The 22,023-nt window shown below is 38.8% G+C and overlaps 1 protein-coding gene across 2 annotated transcripts in view; it reads left to right on the plus strand.

Moving 5' to 3' along the window:
• Window positions 1-9,892: 9,892 nt before the first annotated feature.
• The window catches only part of hk2 (hexokinase 2), a 60,781-nt gene continuing 48,650 nt past the window's right edge, over window positions 9,893-22,023 (plus strand). Inside the window, exons 1-3 of one of the 2 annotated variants that reach the window (XM_037776758.1) lie at window positions 9,893-10,013; window positions 10,109-10,234; window positions 21,349-21,511. In XM_037776758.1, coding sequence (XP_037632686.1) covers window positions 10,172-10,234; window positions 21,349-21,511 — 226 coding nt within the window. In that variant the 5' untranslated portion in view covers window positions 9,893-10,013; window positions 10,109-10,171. Of the gene's footprint in view, window positions 10,235-21,348; window positions 21,512-22,023 lie in introns of both variants that reach the window. The other variant, XM_037776759.1, reaches the window with a different exon arrangement.

Genomic DNA, 22,023 nt, shown 5'->3' on the forward strand with positions numbered 1-22,023 from the left:
ATAGCCATTAATTAATTGATCAAATGTGACATTAATTGATATTTCTGTTTTAATTTAATTATTTCTTTCTTTATTTGATTATCTTTGTATTAATTTCATTTCCTTATTTATTTACTCTTCTGTATAATTTATTTTTTATTTATTTTTACATTTATTTATTTTTGCATTTATTTTGTATTTATTTTGTATTTATTTATTTTTACATTTATTTTTTGTTCATTTTACATTATTTTTAAATGTATGAATTTATTTATGCAGGATTTTCCCTTTGCATTTCGCCCCTTTTCCCCAAACTTATTTATTCCTGTATTCTTTTCTTCATACATTTTTTTTTTACACATTTCTTTTCACATTTCTTTATGCCTTTCTGCCTCATTATACAAGCGTGGGGGCTGTTACTAAAAAAGAAAAGAAAAGAAAAATGCAAAAATAAATTAATTAATTACAAAAATTATTAAAAAATAAATACATAGATAAAAACACAGGAAAATTAAACAGTAGAGTTAATAAATAAGATAATTTATACAAAGATAAATAAAGAAGCAAATTAAAACATGTCACATTTGATCAATTAATTAATAGCTACATTTCTTCTTAATATTATTATTTATGTATTCATTGAGTCATTTATTTTTATTTTTTTATTTTGGCAGGTTCCGTCCATACAAAACAATCTGGGTTTCATCGTTCACAGATGTTGGTTTTATTAAATCTGCTCTTTAATAACAAGAACAGGCGTCTACAGCCACGCTGGCAGCTCTGTGAGGCTGTACCTAGGCATTAGTTCTGCAGATATTTGGTCATAAACCAAAGCATTGAACATAGTGACATTTTGACCTGATCGCTAGAGGAAATATCACAATATCACAAAAGTTATTACAATTCATCCTGAGGGGATGAACCAAGCCAAAGAACGTATATTGATAAGAAGTGAAAGTCAATTGTTAGTTTTATTGCAACATCAGCGCTGACCAGCAGAGCTACCCCTCCGCCATTTTGGACTGAAAGCGACTACTGGACTCCAGTAAAACGTCCGCCTAAAAAGTGCTGTACAAAAGTAAAACAAAATCATTTTTATTCTGTTGTCATATACTGTATATATATATTAAAGATCATTTTTGGTCTTTTTTTATGCCTTTAATGATAGTGACAGTGACAGTTATGAAAGGGGGAGAGAGAGGGGATGACATGCACCAAAGGGCCACAGGTCAGATATTGAATGTCTCTACCAATATGGCCTGTGTTGAAAAATAAAAATAATATAAATATGCATACTATTATAACTATTTACTTACTTACTTATTGATTTTTCAAACTTTTTTGACCGACCACTTCCCAGAGGAGCATAAAGTGAGCGATAGACACAAATGGAAGTTAGAAAAATCCAGCACACAGATTTTGAGAGCAATCTCAACGTTTTTCATGTCAAGGATCCAAAATGGAGTCCAATAGACCACAGACCATGGATGTATAAGAGGTTGTGTCCAGTGCTTTTGCCCTGCGTGTTAGTAAATAACCTACAACTCCATTAAATTCTGTTAATGTCATTCTACTAGCACTACTAGCTACTGGCCGATAGCCGGTTGTTTGGGAACAGAGACGTTAATAATACATCCACCAAGGGTACAGGCTAACAGCATACAGCCCACGGGTGTATTATAACATAATAAAAGTAATGAATTACAGCCAATATATCCATTATTACAGCAACATACAGCTGGCAGGAAGCTGGCAGAACCGGATATATCAGGAAAATATATGAGGAAATATATATATATGAGGAAAATAACTCTGGATTCAGCTGTTAGGTCATTTTACAACTTTTAGGACATAATGATTTAAATGAGGGCTATACAAGTGTTGTACTGGGACGTTTATTTGCCTATAAAAAAAATTATCCTCTGATTTACAGACGTCTCTTTATACATCCATGGCCACAGACTCATTGGCTTTTCCAGTCCAAAATGGTAGCAGCGCTACCGCTGCATCATCTAGTGGCTCTTGTCAAAAGAGCACCGGAGTTTTGCCTCTTTGCTTCTATACTCTTTGACCACATGTCAAAGAAATTCATCCAATCGTTGTTGAAACAAAAATCAATAATGTGGTATCGTGCACGGTGGAGGAAAAGTCCTTAGGATACCATCCTCTGGGAACCATGCATGTCTGTTCCAAATTTCAGTAGTTATTAAGATATTTAACTAAAAGCCAAAACATGTCAACCCCATTGTGGCACTATCTATGCAGGAAAAGTCTCAATGTCTTAGGACCATGAATGTCTGTACAAAATGTTGTGGCAATCCATCAAATAGTTGTTGAGAGATTTCAATCTGGACCAAGACGGTGGACCGACCGACAGCCATTGCAAGGCCTCAGAGAAATTCATCATAAAAGTTCTTGTTTTCCTGTGGTTGCCATGATGCCAGCTTCTGTTCAATTATGCTATTAAGTACTGATTCCCCAAGAGTATATTTCCCTGTTTCACTACACCTTCAGTGTATGTCTGCCTTCCTCTGTCTGCCATCTTTTGTGCTGATGCATCCATCAGAGTAAACAACCGGAGCAGATGGTCACAAGGATCAATGCCTTTCATGTGCACTGCATGCTCGTTGATTAAACAGATGTGTACTTTTCAAGAAGGCTCACGGTTCTCGCAGTATGTGGATGAATCACGTTAAGTCTTCTGTTCTTTCAGCTCATGGGCTCTGTTTGACTTTATTTGCTGTAAACATCAACCACACTCATGTTCCCTTACTTAGTTCTTACAGTTCTCTGTGCTGTTTTTACCTCACCTGTAACTTAAAAAATATATACAGCTCTGGAAAAATTAAGAGACCACTTCAAAATTATCAGTTTCTCTGGTTTCACTATTTATTGGTATGTGTTTGAGTAAAATGAACATTGTTGTTTTATTCTATAAACTACTGACAACATTTCTCCCAAATTTCAAATAAAAATATTATCATTTAGAGCATTTATTTGCAGAAAATGACAACTGGTCAAAATAACAAAAAAGACGCAGTGTTTTCAGATCTGGAATAATGCAAAGAAAACAAGTTCATATTCATTTTTAAACAACACAATACTAATGTTTTATCTTATGAAGAGTTCAGAAATCAATATTTGGTGGAATAACCTTGATTTACAATCACAGCTTTCATGCGTCTTGGCATGCTCTCCACCAGTCTTTCACATGGCTGTTGGGTGACTTTATGCCACTCCTCAGCTGGGCTTTGTTTGAGGGCTTGTGACCATCCATCTTCCTCTTGATCACATTCCACAGGTTTTCAATGGGATTCAGGTCTGGAGATTGGGCTGGCCATGACAGGGTCCTGATCTGGTGGTCCTTCATCCACACCTTCACTGACCTGGCTGTGTGGCATGGAGCATTGTCCTGCTGGAAAAAACACTCCTCAGAGTTGGGGAACATTGTCAGAGCAAAAGGAAGCAAGTTTTGTTCCAGGACAACTTTGTGAAGGACGCATGAATCAAGCCAAAGTACAAAGACAAATCTGCCCGATTCCAGCCTTGCTGAAGCACCCCTAGATCATCACCGATCCTCCACCAACTTTCACAGTAGGTGCGAGACACTGAGGCTTGTAGGCCTCTCCAGGTCTCCGTCTAACCATTAGACGACCAGGTATTGGGCAAAGCTGAAAATTGGACTCATTGGACTAAATTAGCATAAAGCGACATGTCAGATAAAAAAAAACTGTACTTCTTTGACTTGTATCTCCTCCTACAGCTTCTATGTTACCTTGGTGATACGTCAAACTGTGCAGAATTCTGTGAAGACGGAAGCTGTGACCTTTTAATTGCAAACTTTTATACTTTCTGAGCTATTACAATTTGAAAACAATCTCATAGACGTCCTTTGTATAGGTCAATTAGTTGTTTACCTCTATATAGATATACTCACAGTGGCAATCATGCCACTCAGCATGAGAGCTTACAGCACTCCCATACTCTGTCCTCACTAAATGCTTCTCCATTCTATTAATTTCCTATGTCTTTCACACCCACAGGGGACATTTAGGAAATATATTAGACATTCTCATTATCAGAGTGATTGGAAGAAATAGAGGATGAAAAAATATAATAACTAATTAATTTTCATGAAATTAAGTACAAAATACATTTGTATTTTTTGTTAATTTTTGTGTGACATTTTGCTGATTTTTTTCTAAACGTTTAATTTGTATATGTTTTTTTTATCTTTGCAATTTACATTAAGCCTTTGTGTAATTTGTTGCTCTGATTGATTTTTTAATTGTCTTTAAATGTTTTTACACTTTCAATAAACTAACATAGACAACTATTGACTCTGCCACTCTAAACAATACAAATCCAATCAAATTTACATCTTAAAATTCATTATCAGTTAAATAATTCATTATAGTCTATGGATATTGTTTTTATCTCAGGCATTGTATACATTGCAAACTTTATTCAGCTTCCAAAATGCGCTGCATTGTACAGATGCACCAATACCGACAATGGATATCGGGCCGATACTGACTCGAATAGCTGTATCGGGTATCGGTGACAATGGGGCTGATCAAAAAAAGGGAGGATTTCAAAACCAAAGTGGGGTTTTCTGGGGGTAAAATAATAAGTACACTGCAACATAATTTGTACGTTAAGTAGACCCACTTTTAATTCTCAGGAAAGAATACAGAATAATTTGTCCCTCTGGTGTGAACTTGTTTGAATCTCTGGTATAAACTAATAGGCTATTCATCAGTTTTTATTTCATTCATTATTTTTTGTACCTGCCTGAGTATTTCTTTCTCTTAGTACCCTCAATTTTTCTTTCCATCACTCACTCACTGAAGGCCCTTATGTGCCAATGTTGTGTCGCAAGCAGCTCTCTTCTGCTAGGAAAAGTCATTATGGTGAAACTGTATTGTTTTCCAGGTGGAAACAGTAGGGCTTATACATGTTGTACAGTGCCAGCAACATGTTGAGATAACAAAAAGGAAAAACAAGGTGTGAAATATTGCCATAACCAGGAGAGGGCAATGAAAAACGTGAGTCTCTCAGGAAAATCGTGAGGGTTGGCAAGTATGACCTGACTACAAAGTGCGGTGTCTCTCTCAAACACCGTTTACAGTTTGTGATCTCTGATTAATATTCGCATCAGAAACATTTATATTATAATATTTCTCTGCACAAGCGGGGCGGTTTCATTGAAAGGAAAAGGTCATATGACATTACCTTTGTCCTGAGCAGCCGATAAAGGGCCTTGGAAAAGCCTGTCATAGCTGGCACCACAACCAGGGCCCTGTTTCAGAAAGCGGGATTAGTGAAAACTCTGACTTTGTTAAACCTGAGATGAGGGAAACTCTGGATTTTCTGTTCCAGGAAGAGAGGTAACCTGCTCGCTGGCAGGTTTTCTTTATCAATCAACCTGAGGTCCTCTCTGTCTCCTCCCCACAGAGCCAGACACGCTGTTTCCTCATTGATTCAGTCTGCATCAAAGCATATCGAAGGTTAACTGTACGGCAGAATCAAAATCCCAGTTGGATATTAGTTTGTAACTATCTAAAGTTACCGCTTTTTATGTGCTGTCATTTGTTTGAACAGCATTTTTTGCCCTCATGTTCAAATATTACATAGCATCAAGTGACTCAGCTCAGAATAAAACCTCTGCATGTCCTTCTTTGACTTAGAGCAGTTCCACTAAAATGTTCATTGCACATGATGTGTAATCTCAGTTTAAATTGTGAAAATCGGTACGAAGCTTTAGACACGTAGGATCAATGAATTAATTATCTCTCATGGTGTGATTGGTCGCACTGATGGAACATGATTCCTATAATATTAGAGATTATATTTGAATATTTCTGAGTGGGCAGGATCGTGGTTCAGCTGCAGAATGGAGTGAGAAAGTGAGCTTTTAAATAGACTGCATATAGTCTGAATGTGTTTTAACAGCATTTCAGTGATTCAATTTACAACATTTGTTGAAATAGCTGAAATAAAACCTCTAAATGCCATTGAGCCAAGATCCAAATAGATGTCTACAATTTAAGATCTACTAATTTTAGTCTTTCAAGTGCAAATCACCAAACACATTATTACTGGATCAGATTGTGAGCTTACAATCATGTCTCTATGTCTATATATTCTTTTAGTTTTCATCTTCATATCTGCTGTAGCTCCTGTGTTTTGACCCCCGTCAGATTAAAGCTGAATATTTAAAATGTAATGCAGGCTACAGCCTAATAAAGTCAGATCCACCACTTTATCATCCGTTAAGGAAATGTCAGTCTGCCTGTTGGGCCGCAGTTTGCCATGTTATGATTTGAGCGTATATCAAAAACTTTTGACATTTGGAGATTTCTGCAAGAACTGCATTTTTCAGCGATTGGATGGGGAGCACTTCTGTTGTTTAACTGCTCTGAAACCCCCTTATTGGCAATTTAGCTAGGAAAGCCATCCATCCTCTGAATGCTCTAGGTCTCTAGTTTGTGGCTGTAAAGTGTCATGAGGCTGTGATTATCCTAGAGGTCACCACAGGTCATTTTATACAGTGAGGTCAAGTTTAAAAAAATGGTCTCACTACAATGAAATGGCTACTATGGGGACTAACTGTGATTATCATAAAGTGGGCATGTCTGTAAAGGGGAGACTCGTGGGTACAAAGAGAACCCATTTTCATTCACATATCTTGAGGTCAGAGGTCAAGGTCAGTTTTTCCTCGTCAAAATGTAGCCTAACCTTGTAGCGTTATTTAGCCTCCTTCCCAACAAGCTAGCATGACATGGTTGTGAGGCTACCAATGGATTTGTAATGTTTTCTTTCTTTTCATATGAAATCTCTACCTTCACTCTAGCTCTAAAACTGAACCTGCTACAGCTTCTGAAAGACAGTAAAGTCGGTTGGGATCGCTTGCGATGCCGCAGGTCTCGGAGGGTTAATCGCGATTAAAATGTTTTAATCGATTGACAGCCCTAGTTTAAAGACATAGTACAACTGATTACAAATGAGAGCTCACATGAGAGATTTTCACTTTATCATTTGCACAAGAGAAGAAAGTGAAAGTAACAAGATGCTTTTAAGTTTGATGCCCTACCTGTAGAAGCCTATCTTTCCATTTGATGAATGCATTTCAATCAGATACCCTCTGGTCACATACCAGCTCCATTTCTTTTAAGCTACTGCTACCCCTTATGACAAACATAACTTAAGGCTATAAATAGTTCTTCATCTGATACCTGGATCACTGGTTGCACTTTCAAGTTCACATGAGTTTCTGCTTAACCTGTTCCTTAAGGAATGATTGAAGCTTTGGTCACAAGCTCCCACAGGTTCCATCCATGACCACATTTTTTAAATATAATCCCCTATATCAGGGGGAATGTGAGGCCTGTACGGTACTGATACTGACCTCAAGTATACAGCACAGAAACAGACACATACAGTGACATTTTATATGTATTTCAAGGGAAAAGTATTTTTCAACCTGGACCCTATATTTTCCCATGTTTTTGTGTCTATAAGTGACTAATGGAGACAGCTTTTTCTGAAATTGGTCCAGTGTTGAGGGAGAACGCTGCAACCGCCAGCCGCTAAACAGCAAGGTAATTATTTTCAGCAACCATGGCGACGTCACCGTCTACGTCCAGTAAAAGTGCTTGTTTTTGCCGCTGTGTTTGATCTTGTTCTGCATTGCTTGTAATGGTTCAGCTATAAAGTTGATCCCGAGGTTGAGATTAGTGTAATTATGATTATTACTACCGAACAGAAAGCATTTCCGAAACTAAACCTGACTGTAAGAGCCATTTATTATTAATTGTTTGCCTTTGTGTTTATTTGGTGTAATACATTTTTTGTACACCGGGTGGCAGTCCCCTATAATGAGACTGCATTTTTTACGGGAAGGGTAATGCAGCCAGGTGTGTTGCATGTTAGATGTGGCATACCGTTTTTGACCGTGGCCATGGTGTCAGCAGGTAGCATAGCGGTGACTTCAATTGGTTAAGCTACCTTACTGTGTCGTTGCTTATGTTACCTGGATGAAATAAACTTTCCCCATCCATTATCTGTAACCGCTTATCCTATTCAGGGTTCATGGGGCTGGAGCCGATCCCAGCTGATATTGGGTGAAGGCGGGGTACATCCTGGACAGGTTGCCAGACTATCACAGGGCTGACACGTAGAGACAGACAACCATTCACGCTCACATTCACACCTACGGGACATTCAGAGTCAACAATTAACTTTGTAAGCCATAAAATGAAGAGGAAGGGACAGAGCAGACTGTACTTCCTGAGGAGACTTAGGTCATTTGACATGTGTACCAGGCTGCTACGCGTGTTTTATGAGTCAGTGGTGGCCAGTGTACTCTTTTTTTGCAGTTGTGTGTTGGGGAGGCGGCATTAAGGCTGGTGATGCAAACAGACTCAACAAACTGGTCAGGAAGACGGGCTCTGTTTTAGGAGTGCACCTTGACAGCCTGGAGGAGGTGGCTGAGGGGAGGATGAGGTCTAAGATCAAGAACATACTGTTTGTCCTCTATGAGAAGATGAATGGGTTAAGAAGCTCCTTCAGCAACCCACTCATCCTTCTGAGGTCTTCTTTTCGCCAACAGCCATCCGGCTGTACAATACCAACTGACGTGATCAATGACCTCAGTCTCAGCCAACTCGGTGGTCTCTGACACCGTCTGTTTTTGCACTCTTTTTGTTTTTCTTGTTCATGTGGATATAATGTTTGCACTACTGCTACTGTTCATTCTGTTTTGCAATTTGCTGATGCATACCAGTGCACATAACTTATAATGCACATATTTATTTATTTTTTATAACATTTAACTTTTACTAGTGTTCTTATCGTTTGGGTATTTTTACTCATATTTATTGTATGCCCTGTCTTATTTCATGCTCTTATTTCTATTTCTGTTAGAATCTGTGCTGCTGTGCAACTGCAATTTCCCCACGGGGATAGATAAAGTGCTATCCTATCCTATCCTATCCAATCCTATCCTATCCTATCCTATCTTATCCTATCCCTAAGAGGCCAACAGCAAAGGTAAACATCTGGACATTGTTGGTTTGTGCGTTACCCAGCCGATGCCTACGCCGCATTTCAGATAAATTCCCCCGACATAACAGCACCACAGTGACTTATTGAAAGCCAATACACTGACAATAACTTAAAAGATAACTTTGGTATTTTTCAACCTGGACCCTATTTTTCCATGTTTTTGTGTCTAAGTGTGGGGACAACACGTTTTGAAATTGGTCCAGTATTGAGGGAGATCGCTGCAGATGTCAGTAGCTAAACAAGCTGTGATGTAACATTTGGGGCAACCTGGCATCGTCAGTTTACGTCCACTAAAAGTGCTTGTTATTGCCACTGACATGCTCAGATTGTTATTATAGTTACTGACAAAATTATGGAAAGGACCCTACAGAGAAATGAGATGTATATATATATATACATATATGTATATATTATTACCAATGAATTTACATGTAAGTGGCATTTTACGTTGCAGCTGGTCAAGGTGGAGCTAATTTTAATTACTGTTTGGTAGTTTAACATACAGTAAAATGCATCATATTTCATAACGTGATTATAATTTTAGTATGAAAAGTCGTAATCTGCAAAGTACTTTGAAATGCAGCTGAATGTTGTATTTGTTGCAAGGCTCAACAAGGTAGTTCTATTATTTTGTCCACCCACACCACATCCATGGACAATATTTTGGTCGTGGCTAGAAGGTAACATGCAAATTGCAAAACTCTCGCGAGATGGTTATGGTAAAACATTGACCCCATTGACCTCAAATGGTTACGGTTAAACTAGGAATCGAATCTCGCGAGATTTTACAATTTGCGGGTTACCTTCTAGACACGACTATTTTAGCAGGAAAAAAAGAGCTCACGCCACGCCTTCTCTGCAGCCAATCAGCGCCATCAAATCAGGATGACGTCAACGAACGACTACTAACTTCAGGAAGCTGGAAGTTACCCACCGACCTACTGCGTGTTTAACTAACTTTACAGGTTGAATTCACGAGTTTTTAGACCAGAAACCGAGCGGCGGGTGAAACTATTATTGTTTTTGTGTTTTTATTATTTAAATAAGTTTGTCTTTGTAGATCGTCTAAAGCAGGAAGACGAGCAGGACTCAGAGTCGCCACACATCACATCACTCAGTCAAGATGTTAGCCTCCAGTCTGCTGGCTAACTACGGTACCGAGCACCATGATGACACCGCGCTTAAAGTGAGTACTGGTGTAACACACTCAGCTGGGTTGTTTCAGGGACATTTGGAAATGTTGCTCGACTGTAAGTTAAGTTACTTTGACAGTGAACACGGGTCCAGCAGGGAGCCCGACTCCTCCTAGCATGTAACCTTATAAACTCAGTGATGGCTCCTCCGTCACTTCATGCTCAAACTAAATATCCCACCTGATCGACCTGTAACATCACAACATCAGCTGGGAGCTCAGACCAGATGTGCAGTGCAATAAGGGATTGGACAGCACTGTGTGACCTGTCACCATTATGAGGCAGTGCTGTACTTACTGTACGTAGTTCATTACATCTGGTGTTTACTACATTCAGTGGATCTGAAGTCACTGCGTTTATGTTTCTAGTTATATACTGCATCTATGAAAACTTTAAGAAAAAATATGCAAATATTAGAAAATAAAAATACACAAAAACACTGGATAACAGAAGAAAATAAACATAAGATATAAAATATATATATATATTAAATTTTTCGATATAAAACATTGGGTTTTATATAGTAACTAAGGCTATCAATCGAAAAAATGCGATTAATCGCATGATTGTCCATAGTTATCATGATTAATCGCAAATTAATCACACATTTTTTTATCTGTTCAAAATGTACCTTAAAGGGAGATTTGTCAAGTATTTAATACTCTTATCAACATGGGAGTGGGAAAATATGCTGCTTTATACAAATATATGTATATATTTATTATTGGAAATCAATTAACAACACAAAACAATGAAAACTATTGTCCAGAAACCCTCACAGGTACTGCATTTAGCATAGAAAATATGCTCAAATCATAACATGGCAAACTGCAGCCCAACAGTCAACAACATCTGTCAGTGTGTCAGTGTGCTGACTTGACTATGACTTGCCCCAAACTGCATGTGATTATCATAAAGTGGGCATGTCTGTAAAGGGGAGACTCGTGGGTACCCATAGAACCCATTTACATTCACATATCTGGAGGTTAGAGGTCAAGGAACCCCTTTGAAAATGGCTGTGCCAGTTTTTCCTCTCCAAAATTTAGTGTAAGTTTGGAGCGTTATTTAGCCTCCTTCTTGACAAGCTAGTATGACATGGTCAACATTTTTTTTTGTAATTAATGGCCATAAACACGTGCATAACACAAACAGAGCTGAGAATACACCTTTTTCCAGGGCTTCAACTAACAAGATCAAGCAAAGTTAGAATTCAGTCTTTAAAATTCATTTAGTGGATGGCAATCTTAATACGCTCCCACCCCCCTTAAAAAGACGTGTTTGAAAAGTTGTTGGTAGACAAGATAGTCATTTAACTACATCTGTGGTAACTGTGGGGTCAAGACAGCGGGGCAGATGTGTGTCGTCAGGTGTAAAAGATGGAACGGTTGCACAAATGGTCCTCTGAGGTATGCTGGATGCCAGGTATATGATATTATCATAGTGTATGTACGACAGCGTAGAATAGTATATATGATAGATGGTAGCAGAACACTTCTATACCCCCCACCAAAGGTTCTGGCTGGGCCAGACATGTAGATAGTCACGTCTCTCTTGGATGTCCTCAAACATTGTTGTTACAGCATCTGTAATGTCAAAAAGAAAAAAAGTTTACTAGTAAAAAGTTAGAATTCCCGATAAAGTTAAAGCTTCACTTCACACTTAGTGTATCGTGCAAAATGAAACCAATGGTTGAGTTGACATGTTTTTTTGTCTTAGATGACTTGCAGTCAGCTAAACTTTAGGATACTGAACAAGGACACAATGTGGGACACACACTTGTGATATTTATGTCTTTTAAAAAAATGTTGTGCTTCTTGCATCTTAATCATTTATATAAAACTTTGTAAGACAAACAAAATCTGTTTAGTCGACTTTATAACTTACTTAGTATGACTGAGTACATGGCTGTGTCTTTAAAGCTCCCCTCCACCAGTGTTGCTTCCTGTCTTTTGGTAAACATTCTTTCTCAAACAGAGAACGGGGATGTGGTTAATAGTCAGACGTAATTCATTACTATGGCAACCAGATTGCATCGTTTTTCAACCCAGTTTAGATGAAACCAGATTCGATGAATTTACTGTTTATCAGACCACAAATTAGACGAGAATTAACACAACAAACTGATGAAGTGATGACATTTTGGACAGACATGGATGTAAACTGACACATGACTGATTGGCGGAGGCACACAATCACGAGGCGGTAATTGTAGTTACACACTGCCTCACAGTTCTTCCCAAAGGTCAATTTAGAGTCAACAACTGCTTTGTACACATAAGCCTGGTCCTTAATGATTACAGATTGAAGCCTGAAATCTATAATTATATCCTTTTGTCTGGGATATGTTTAGCTCCAAGAAAGGTCCGTCGTTCCATGTGACAAACTCATCAATGACTGAACTCATTTTCGTTTAGCAGACTCAGCAGAAACTTCAATATGGTCCTGTTTTCATGCTTACTTCGGCACATGGGTGAGAGAACACAGCCCTGGGGTGAGCCAGTCGAAGAACATAATGAATCTGATAAATTGACGTTCACTTTCACCCTTTGTCAAAAAATCCATTATCCAACCCACCAGATTGGGACTCAACTCAAAATGCTGTTAGCCTCATGGCTAAGATGTGGGTTGGATAGTATTAAAGGTTGAAGAAAAATCAATAAATAGCAATGTATCATGGGTTTATTTCCCGAGGTGTTTAAACAAAAAGGTTAAGTTGGATGATTGTATTATCCTCAACTCCTCTATGTGCCCTATAGGCAAATTGTATAGGGTCGAGTGCATGCTCGGTTCCCCTTACTCAGTCTCAGTCTCTGTCTTCACAAACTTTTCAAAGATTTTCATTACGAGAGAAGTGTGGGCGACCGGCCTTCAGTCGTTAAAAGCTTTGGTGCTGCTGGCTTTAGGAACAGGGATGATCTGAGCCTGCTTCCACAGGTTAGGTACACGTTGTAGGCTCAGAGACATGTTGAAAATATCATAAAAGATAGAACTTAACTGACTTGCACAAGACTTCAGCAGTTGGCCACAGATGTTGTCAGGACCAGGGGCCTTGTTTATCTTTAGAGAAAGGAAGTCCATTTCAACCTCTCTCTGCTCCAGGACGAAATGCTGGTTGTCTTTAAGTTTACATAAAGCAAAGAGACGAAACTGTGGTGTTTTTTGACAATAGCGCTGCTGCCATTTTGGACTGAAAACGCCAAAGAGTCTCTGGCCATGGACATATAAAGAGATATCTGTAAATCAGAGGATAATTTTTTGAGGTAAATCAGCTTTCCAGTAGGAACACTTAAATAGCCCTCATTTAAATCGTTATGTCCTAAAAGTTGTAAATTCACTAATAGCTGAATCGGAGTTATTTTCCTTGTTGTAATAAACGTGCATCAGATTCACAGGACTGCACCGCCCAGTACGCTCATATGACATATCCGATTCTGTCGGCTTCCTGCTAGCTGTATACGGCTGTAATAACGGTCTTTGGTCTATTGTACTTACATTTTAGAGATCCTTGACATGAAAAAGTTTGAGATTGTTCCCAAAATCTGTGTGCTGGATTTTTCTAACTTCCATTTATGTCCATTGCTCACTTTATGCTCCTCCGGGAAGCGACCGAGCAAAAAAGTTCAATAAATAAGTAAGTAAGTAAGTAAATAATTATATTAGTATGCATATTTATAATATTTTTATTGTTCCAACACAGGCCATTTCGGTTGAGACATTAAATATATGACAATAGAATAGAAATAATATTATTTTACTTTTGAACGGCACTTTGTAGGCGGATGTTTTATTGCCGTCCGGTAGTCGCTTTCAGTCCAAAGTGGCGGAAGCATAGTTCTGCTGGTTGGCGCTGATGTTTTCAATGGAATGACCAATTGACTTTAACTTCTTGGCAATAAACGTTCTTTGGTTTACATCTGAGTCCCTCAACTTCATCTCTAAAATCAAACTGATTCAAATCTCAGATAGAATTTATTAAGATCGTTGGCAAACTCACTGTCTGACCTGAAGCCATCCATAGTAATGTTGGTTCTGTTATAACAGAAAGTTTATGAGCAGGCCGTCATGTTGTTTCCTGTTTGAAACGGCAAGCAGAAAACCAGGGACCAATCGGGTGCATTCCACGAGGGGGTATGTCACCGCTTGAACGGCCAGTTGAGTGGAGCAGCGTGTCCCCTAGTGTCCTCGCCGGACCTCGTGGACATTTACCGCTGGATTTAACATTATAGACATGACCACTGACTATTTGTGTGTCCACAAATGAACAGACTGACCATACAAGGTCCAGCCATATAGTCTGTTTTGACCGAGTCTTTTTCATAACTTTATGTCTAGTTTTTAAATGTATGGTTGTATAAAAAAATATTTGACTGTAAAATGAGTTTATTTGGTTGATGTTTTGATTCCGAAAATAGTGAAAATGTAGGCTTCTCCAAAGAGGACAGCATCTGCCTTATCACATGTAGTTCTGGAAATAATAATCAGAATGTCACCAAATTTGGACTGGGTGTTTGCAGACAGTCATTGCATACAATAAAGCATCATCAATACTTTTGTCCATTTTTAAAATGCATACACAAACACATTTGAATTATAGGCGGAAATTGAATAGGAAATAAAAAATCCGTATGTGTTTGTCTGTCATTAAGGAGACCAATCACCAAAAAAGTACATGTACTGGAGACCGTTATCTTATCGTAAAAAGTAGGTTATTTGACTATTCACCCTCTGTCACAACCCCCTAACAGGTAACTAATGCAGCCAGCACTTAAAACACACAAATACAAAGGGTTATGTAAATATGGGCAGAGAATGACACAAACCATAGATGAAGACAAAAACTATATACATTTAATGCAAACAGGTTGAATATACATTTCCTTATTATATTAAATGCACTTTTTCTATATTTTAATGTATATTTTAATGTTTTTTTATATTTTCTTTGAATGATTTAACTGAAAATGTTGGCTCATTGAATTGGAAGAATCATAGATGAATCCTAAATTGGATCCTAAATGAATAATCACTTATATACAGTATAGATATACAATGTGACCCAACATTATAAGTTCCATTGTCCACCTATGCTGTCATCCATAATTCTGTTAGGGCACTCTAGAAAGTCACAGGCACAGGATCCAATGCGATCTTGCACTTCTTGTGGTGCTGCTGCCTTTTCATACATCACTGGTTCCATGACTCCTTCTGTCAACCTCCAACCTTTCCCCACAGGACTCCAAAGCACTGTTCTTTGTGATGGCTGTGACACCAAACAGCAGTTTGGTACATGGCTCTTAGTACATGCTGCAGGCATGTCTGAGGTGGATGCCAGTACATACTGTACCTCAACTTATCCTGACTGGTACACTGATCCTCTTCTTGTTCTTCTTCTGGCCGTACAAAATGAGCGCTTAACGTTGGCCACAGGCGATGACTCCTCAAGATGTGTTCTCAAACCATAGTGACTTCGGCCTTTCAGCTCCTCCAAGTGCTTCTGTAGTTTTGTGAAAGCAGTTGTTTTTCCTATTTTGAAAAAGCTGCTCGTTGGATCAGCCTGTCAGTGCATGACACACATTTGGATCAAACCCGATCCAAACACGCTGCAACTTGCTTGATACGAGAGCAACACAAGAAAGTCAGTGTCATTGCACTTGACGATGACTCTTGTGTATGTCTCGGCGAGGTGGATGGCATGTAGCTTTATCCTTGTTGGTTTCTTCTGCATCTTCAAAACCTCTGGCCAAGATGATCGTCTGTTCCTCAGGGAGTCTACGTGGACCAGAACTGGTTATGTAATTGCAAACAAAAGCAGAAAGCATAGCCTTGTTGCCACTGCTTGTCAAGTACCTCCTGTAATTTGGCACTTTAAGTGTGCCCTGAGATCACATGTGTTGGTTCCTGCATCTCCAACTGCTCCTCGTCTTTATCTTTCTTGTTGTTTGATGGAGTTTAGGTGGTCATATCGATCAAATACCACGGCAGTACAATGGATTTTTTTCCCTCTCCCAATAGCAGTGACAAGATTCTTTTGAGAATGTGTTTGAAACCCTAATTCATTCAGACTCTGAAGTAATGCTATCTATGTCCTTGAGATCATGCATTATGTATGAATAGCCTCCACTTCAGCATTAGGCTTGGCTACAAGTTGGTTAGAGCTGTGCAGGGGAGCGCTAACGCTAACAGTAATAGATACTAAAGATGTTGATGGTAATCGATCAGAAATGTGGCTGTTAAATTCTTGATGTTTCCCTTATAAGCATTGTAAAATATAACCCATCATTAGACACATTTACAATACACACCGTCTACAACTACTATGGTTTAGCTTGATGTTAGTTGCAAATCCATTGGAACATTTTTTCTTTTCTGTTGTTTTCAATACTTAAAGCAGATCTTACCGTTTTGCTTCTCCAGAAGGATTCCACCTTTAACGTTTAACAGCCCTTCTCTTCTTAAATGTACAGGACAACGTAGATGGAGGTCACTGACACAAGCTAAAATTAAAGCTCTGTGTGTGCAGTGCACTTTAAATTGTTCCCCGAATTGTAACTTAACCTTTTATGTTAATTGTATCCTACTTACGATAGTACGAATTATTCATTAAAGTATTCTATGGAGAAACTAGGTAAATCTTAAAAGTAGGAATGATGAATAGCAGGCTAAATGTCATATTTATATCACTGATTTGAATGGAAAACCAACAATAGGCTATACAAAGCAAATGCAAATACAGAGGACCCCAGTTTATAGCCCGTCTACTATGTACTTTGTATAATTTATTAATGATTTATAATTCAATTTAAGATGAATCTTTGCTTTTTTTCCCAATTCATTCAGTCAGAATGTTCAAACCAACCAGGTATGTGCAATTAAGTCATGTAAAATGTTTTTATACAACCAGTTATGAAAACACACAGTTGAGCTTTGTTCTACCTGAGGTAGGGGTATCTCAAGAACTAAAGCCTTGCAAGAGTCTTTGAACATCTCCCAGACGGTACAGTCAAAGCAATCCTGAAGACAAGTAGTGGATTCCTCAGACCACAATTTAACCTCTTTGGTCTGGTTTTTTTTTCTCTCCTTAGGACAGTTTTTTATGTGGGGAGAAGGAGCACACAGTTGTGGTCGGCAGAATCTAAGGAGAGCAGGGGCATTGATTTATATGCTCCCTTAACTGTACCATAACAGAGATCTAACATCTTATTCTGCCTGGTTGGACAAGTTACATATTGGTAGAAATTTGTCAAAAACTTTTTCAGGAACACATGATAAAAATCTCCAGGTATAAGATTTGGGAGCCACGTGTGAAATGGACTGTATGCTGTACTACTACTACTACTACTGCTGCTACTGCTTGTGGCAGTGTCAGGATTGGCCTTTGGATTAATATACACAGTTGTCATTACTGTTTGTGGGAATTCACATTGAGCTTCTGTTTCCTCAGCAAGATCAAGGTGCACTAAGCACTGCATACAGTATATCTGGTTATCCTATTCATTTATCTAATGTTTGATTTCTTATTCAGTGCAATTCCTGAGAGAGCAGTCTTGTGCAATCACTGATAGAAATCATAGCATCTCTACTGCGTCATAGAACATATGCTCAGTAACACTACACTTGGGCCTTTCCCATAGATTTTTTTTTTTTTTTTTTTTTTTTTAAATGGTTGAATGGACCCAGTTGACCTGCTGTTGACTCTATTTCCTTGCTGTCATTTCCTTTTTAACAGTGGAGAAATTATGGTTTCCCATAGACTGGCTGTATTCACACCAGATCAGGCGTTGCGGCGAATCGCCGCAGGGTTGTGTGGCCTTGTGGGACAGTTACTTTAATGGCCCACTGATTGCAGTGATTACTGACTTTGTTCCCTCATGGCTAGGTTGTACAGCTCTGGATCGCCAGTTATGTGATTGGCCACCGAAGCGTGATGTCGGTTTCTCCAAAAGTTGATTCTGTTCCTACTTTTCAGCCGTAGTGTTTCTTTTTGGCACCCCCTGTGGCAGCCGCAGCCGCCGCAGCAGCCGCAGCCGCAGCCGCAGCCGCAGCCGCAGCCGCAGCCGCAGCCTAAACACACTACCTCTAGTCAAAATGAATTGGTGGACTTGTATTTTCACTGCACAGCCGGATCTGATGTCACTGCAGCCTGAAGGCACGGTCACACATCCAAAATTAACATTTGCCTCCTGTTCGCTTCCATTCTATGCGAGCAAAGCGGCGAAAAAACATTTGCTTCCTGTTGCGAAGCACATTCACATCTTCGGATTTGCATGGAGTTCAACTTGCTCTGGGTCAATAGGATCCCTGTAGTTGGTCCTCTGCTTACGCAAATCTATTCAAACCAGTTATTGAAAAAGTGTTGCAGCTGTGTTGTGAATTTCTGTTGGGATGGTTTCTGCTGTTTCAACACTCTTAGTGGGCCTCAGAAGTCTGAAATAAGGTAATGTAGACATAGACTGATTCTGATTCTGAAAGAATGCTGACCTTTGTTTGTACAAAAGTAAAAAAAAAAAGGGTCACCTGAAACAAAACATTGCATTTCCCCCTGTTCCTTTGGTTAATACCAGGCCCATATTTAGTTTCTTCCACTCACTCCTTACCCTTAGATTATTTGATGTGTCAGACAAAACATGCCAGTAGTAGACTGGGCCTTTTTTGAATGTCATAACATCAGATGGGGAAAATCTGGTCTTATCGTCAGAAAAGGCCTTCTCACCTCGTTTTGTCAAACTATTTCTGGTTAAACTCTGCTATCCCCACTATCTCCACTCTCAGACTGTAGTATAGTACAGACAGTTTGTACCTGTGAGCCAGACCATTCTGTTCTTTCTGTTCTTGTTTCTTTACTTCTGTTTCTTTTTATGCCCAGAGGCCAAGGTGATGTAGTAGGAAAGCTGATGCATTTTTAAAAGTCTTTATTTTGTCTTAAATCCATTCTGAAAACTTTTTCCGTAAAAGGTGGTCTCAGGGTACACAATTTATTTATTAGAAAAATCTTAAAATGTCTTGTTTGGAACCGTTGTTTATGCACAAAATGCCACCTTCCAGTTGTGATGTATAAAAACAGACTTTGTGGGAGAATGTGCGCACCTGTACGTAAACTGTGACCCACGCGTTTGTACATTATGTAGACAGGAGAAATTGGCGATGCGGATGGTGAGGCGGTGAATTGAAGCCAGACGGTAGAAATTGAAATGTGTGAGAGGCATCATTATACACATAATGATGCCTCTCACACATTTAATTATTCCTCATATCTCATGTTACTTATAGATCCCACTTTATCATAAACATTCAAGCCATCTGTGCTTGTGCTAATGAGCTATGACTATTCCTTAAGCACCTTTCAAGCTGTTGAAATTATCATCGGTCGTAGAAATCCAAGATAACCTCAAATAGCACTAAAGAACTGCAGAACAGAATGTATATTTTCAATAATCTTATAATACTGTGCATATATCACCAAGCATGATTTTAGTTTTCATTAGGGCTGGAGCGATACACCTATCTCCCGATTCGATAGCATCACGATGCCGATTCGATATGTGTTGCGATTTTTAACTATTGTGATTCTACAAGTAATGTGATTCGATATCACGATTTATTGTGATTTTTGTTAACTTTTTTAACACTACACCATGGGGAAATGTTGAATCATACATTTCTAGAGACTTTTACTTTGGAAAATATCTACATTGATACAGTAAAATGTTAGATTTTCAGCATGTATTTAGTCGGAGATGTCCTAAAGTCAAATATATCAGTCATTGTCAGGCATTTTATTTATTAAATGTTTTCCAGCAACCCTAAAAAACAAATAATAAAGACATTTCCCTCACAAATTAGTGATTGTTTCTTTTTAATTTATAAGGGACATATAATATTTTATACTTCTGGCGAATATAAGTCCAATCAATCATATTTAAATATATTTAACATTGTATGAGAAAATGGATTTGATACAGACAGATACAGTATACATAGACCAACTGAAAACCGCTATCCGATGCAAGTATCATACTGTGTCTCCAGTGCTCTGTGGCGCACTCATTGGAGACACCGCTGTGGCTGTCAAACACTCTCTGCTTCCTCCAGTCACCTCACCTGGCACATCTTCACCACCTGCACATATGAAATGTGTAAATTAGTCTGGAAATAAAGTCAGTGACAATCGTTACACTCCATATCTTCAGTCCTAATCATGACATAAGCCAAATTTCCCAAGCAAATTTGTCTGATTGCTGTAAACATATAAATATTGCGGTGACACTCATAATGCTGAACGGTGGATGGTGGATGCACTGGGACTATGTGAGTGGAAGAATTATGAGGGAACGAGTGTTCAGGGACGACTTTGCATGTGCTTTGCATTGACCATTTATGGTTGAATGAATGTGGATGTGTAGAGGGCGGTATATGAGGCTGATCCTTGTGCAGACAATTCCAAATTGATTTGGGATTTATAAAAGTAAATTGCACACTGGCAGGCGTACGCATGGTTTTACAAATCAGAATGTTTTTTGGTGTATGTACATTTCCTCATTTGTGCGTATACAAACATTTAGTGTGGATCCTATTCGGGCTGACCCGAATACTACTGAAGCTTTCTTATAAATAAGTATGTAATAATAATAATGTATAAATCCCCAAAATATCCCATGAAATAAGGAATAATTCCACATTGAACATTAATTATGATTAGCTACTCTCAGATGGATATCGCTGTTTGTTGTGTGTAGAGGTGCATTTGTGTGCAGTAGTGCAGCAGCAGCACTGTCCCAGGCACTGAAAGAAAATCCACACTTGCGCATCAGCCAGCAATACCAGCAGAGCTGCTTTTGAGAAAACAAAAAAAGGTTGTTTTGCATCTATTTCAGGCGCATCATGCCTTTTAACATGCTGCTTTTGCTACAGACAGCAAAATAAAGGAACCCTTCTAAAGAGTTTCTGAGCTTTTCTCAATGCACAGCTCTCCATTTTTTAATGTAATTTGTTAGTTGATTTGTTTTAATGACAATGCATTCACTATTTTATTTATTGACTCACTGCTCCACTGCTATATATGACTTCTTGGCTTGCGTGTAACAGTTTCTTCTCTCTGCAACGTCTTTAGGTGGACAAATACCTGGACCATTTTCAGCTGTCAGATAAGACCTTGATGGAGTTGTCAATACGATTTCGGCGAGAGATGGACAAAGGCCTGTGCAGAGACACCAACCCCACAGCTGCTGTCAAGATGCTGCCCACGTTTGTGCTCTCCACTCCAGATGGAACAGGTAATACCCCCTTCTCAGACAACAAATACATAAACTGGGTCCACTTAAGACCAAAATCCTGGGTAAGCACATCCCAGATAGTACACTACATCTGCCATGTTTCCAACTCCCTCCCAGTGCCCTGCGTCACGGAGCTATCGGGGGAAAACAAGGGGAGGTGGAATCTGTTTATATATAAACAAAGGTCGGTGAGTGCAGATGTCACAGTGTTAAAGACAACATGCACTCCTCACTAAGAGACCATTTTCATTAACTGTAAACCGTTTTATTCACTGCAGAAGATTTCCTCCTTTATTCTGGTCGGTGTTTTTCATCCCACCTCAGGTCTGTGTTAGTGAGGCGTTACAACACCTGTTCTGACCAGATAACCTCCACGGAGCACAAACATTCAGACTCCCGGCTCATTGTAGTAGGGGATTTTAACAGGGCAAACCTCTGCAGTGAAATGCAAATATACAGACGGCACATTTATTGTCCCACTATAGATATAAACACAGAAGACCATTGCTACA

Source organism: Sebastes umbrosus, chromosome 8 (assembly GCF_015220745.1).
Source record: "Sebastes umbrosus isolate fSebUmb1 chromosome 8, fSebUmb1.pri, whole genome shotgun sequence".
NCBI classification, from domain to species: domain Eukaryota; kingdom Metazoa; phylum Chordata; class Actinopteri; order Perciformes; family Sebastidae; genus Sebastes; species Sebastes umbrosus.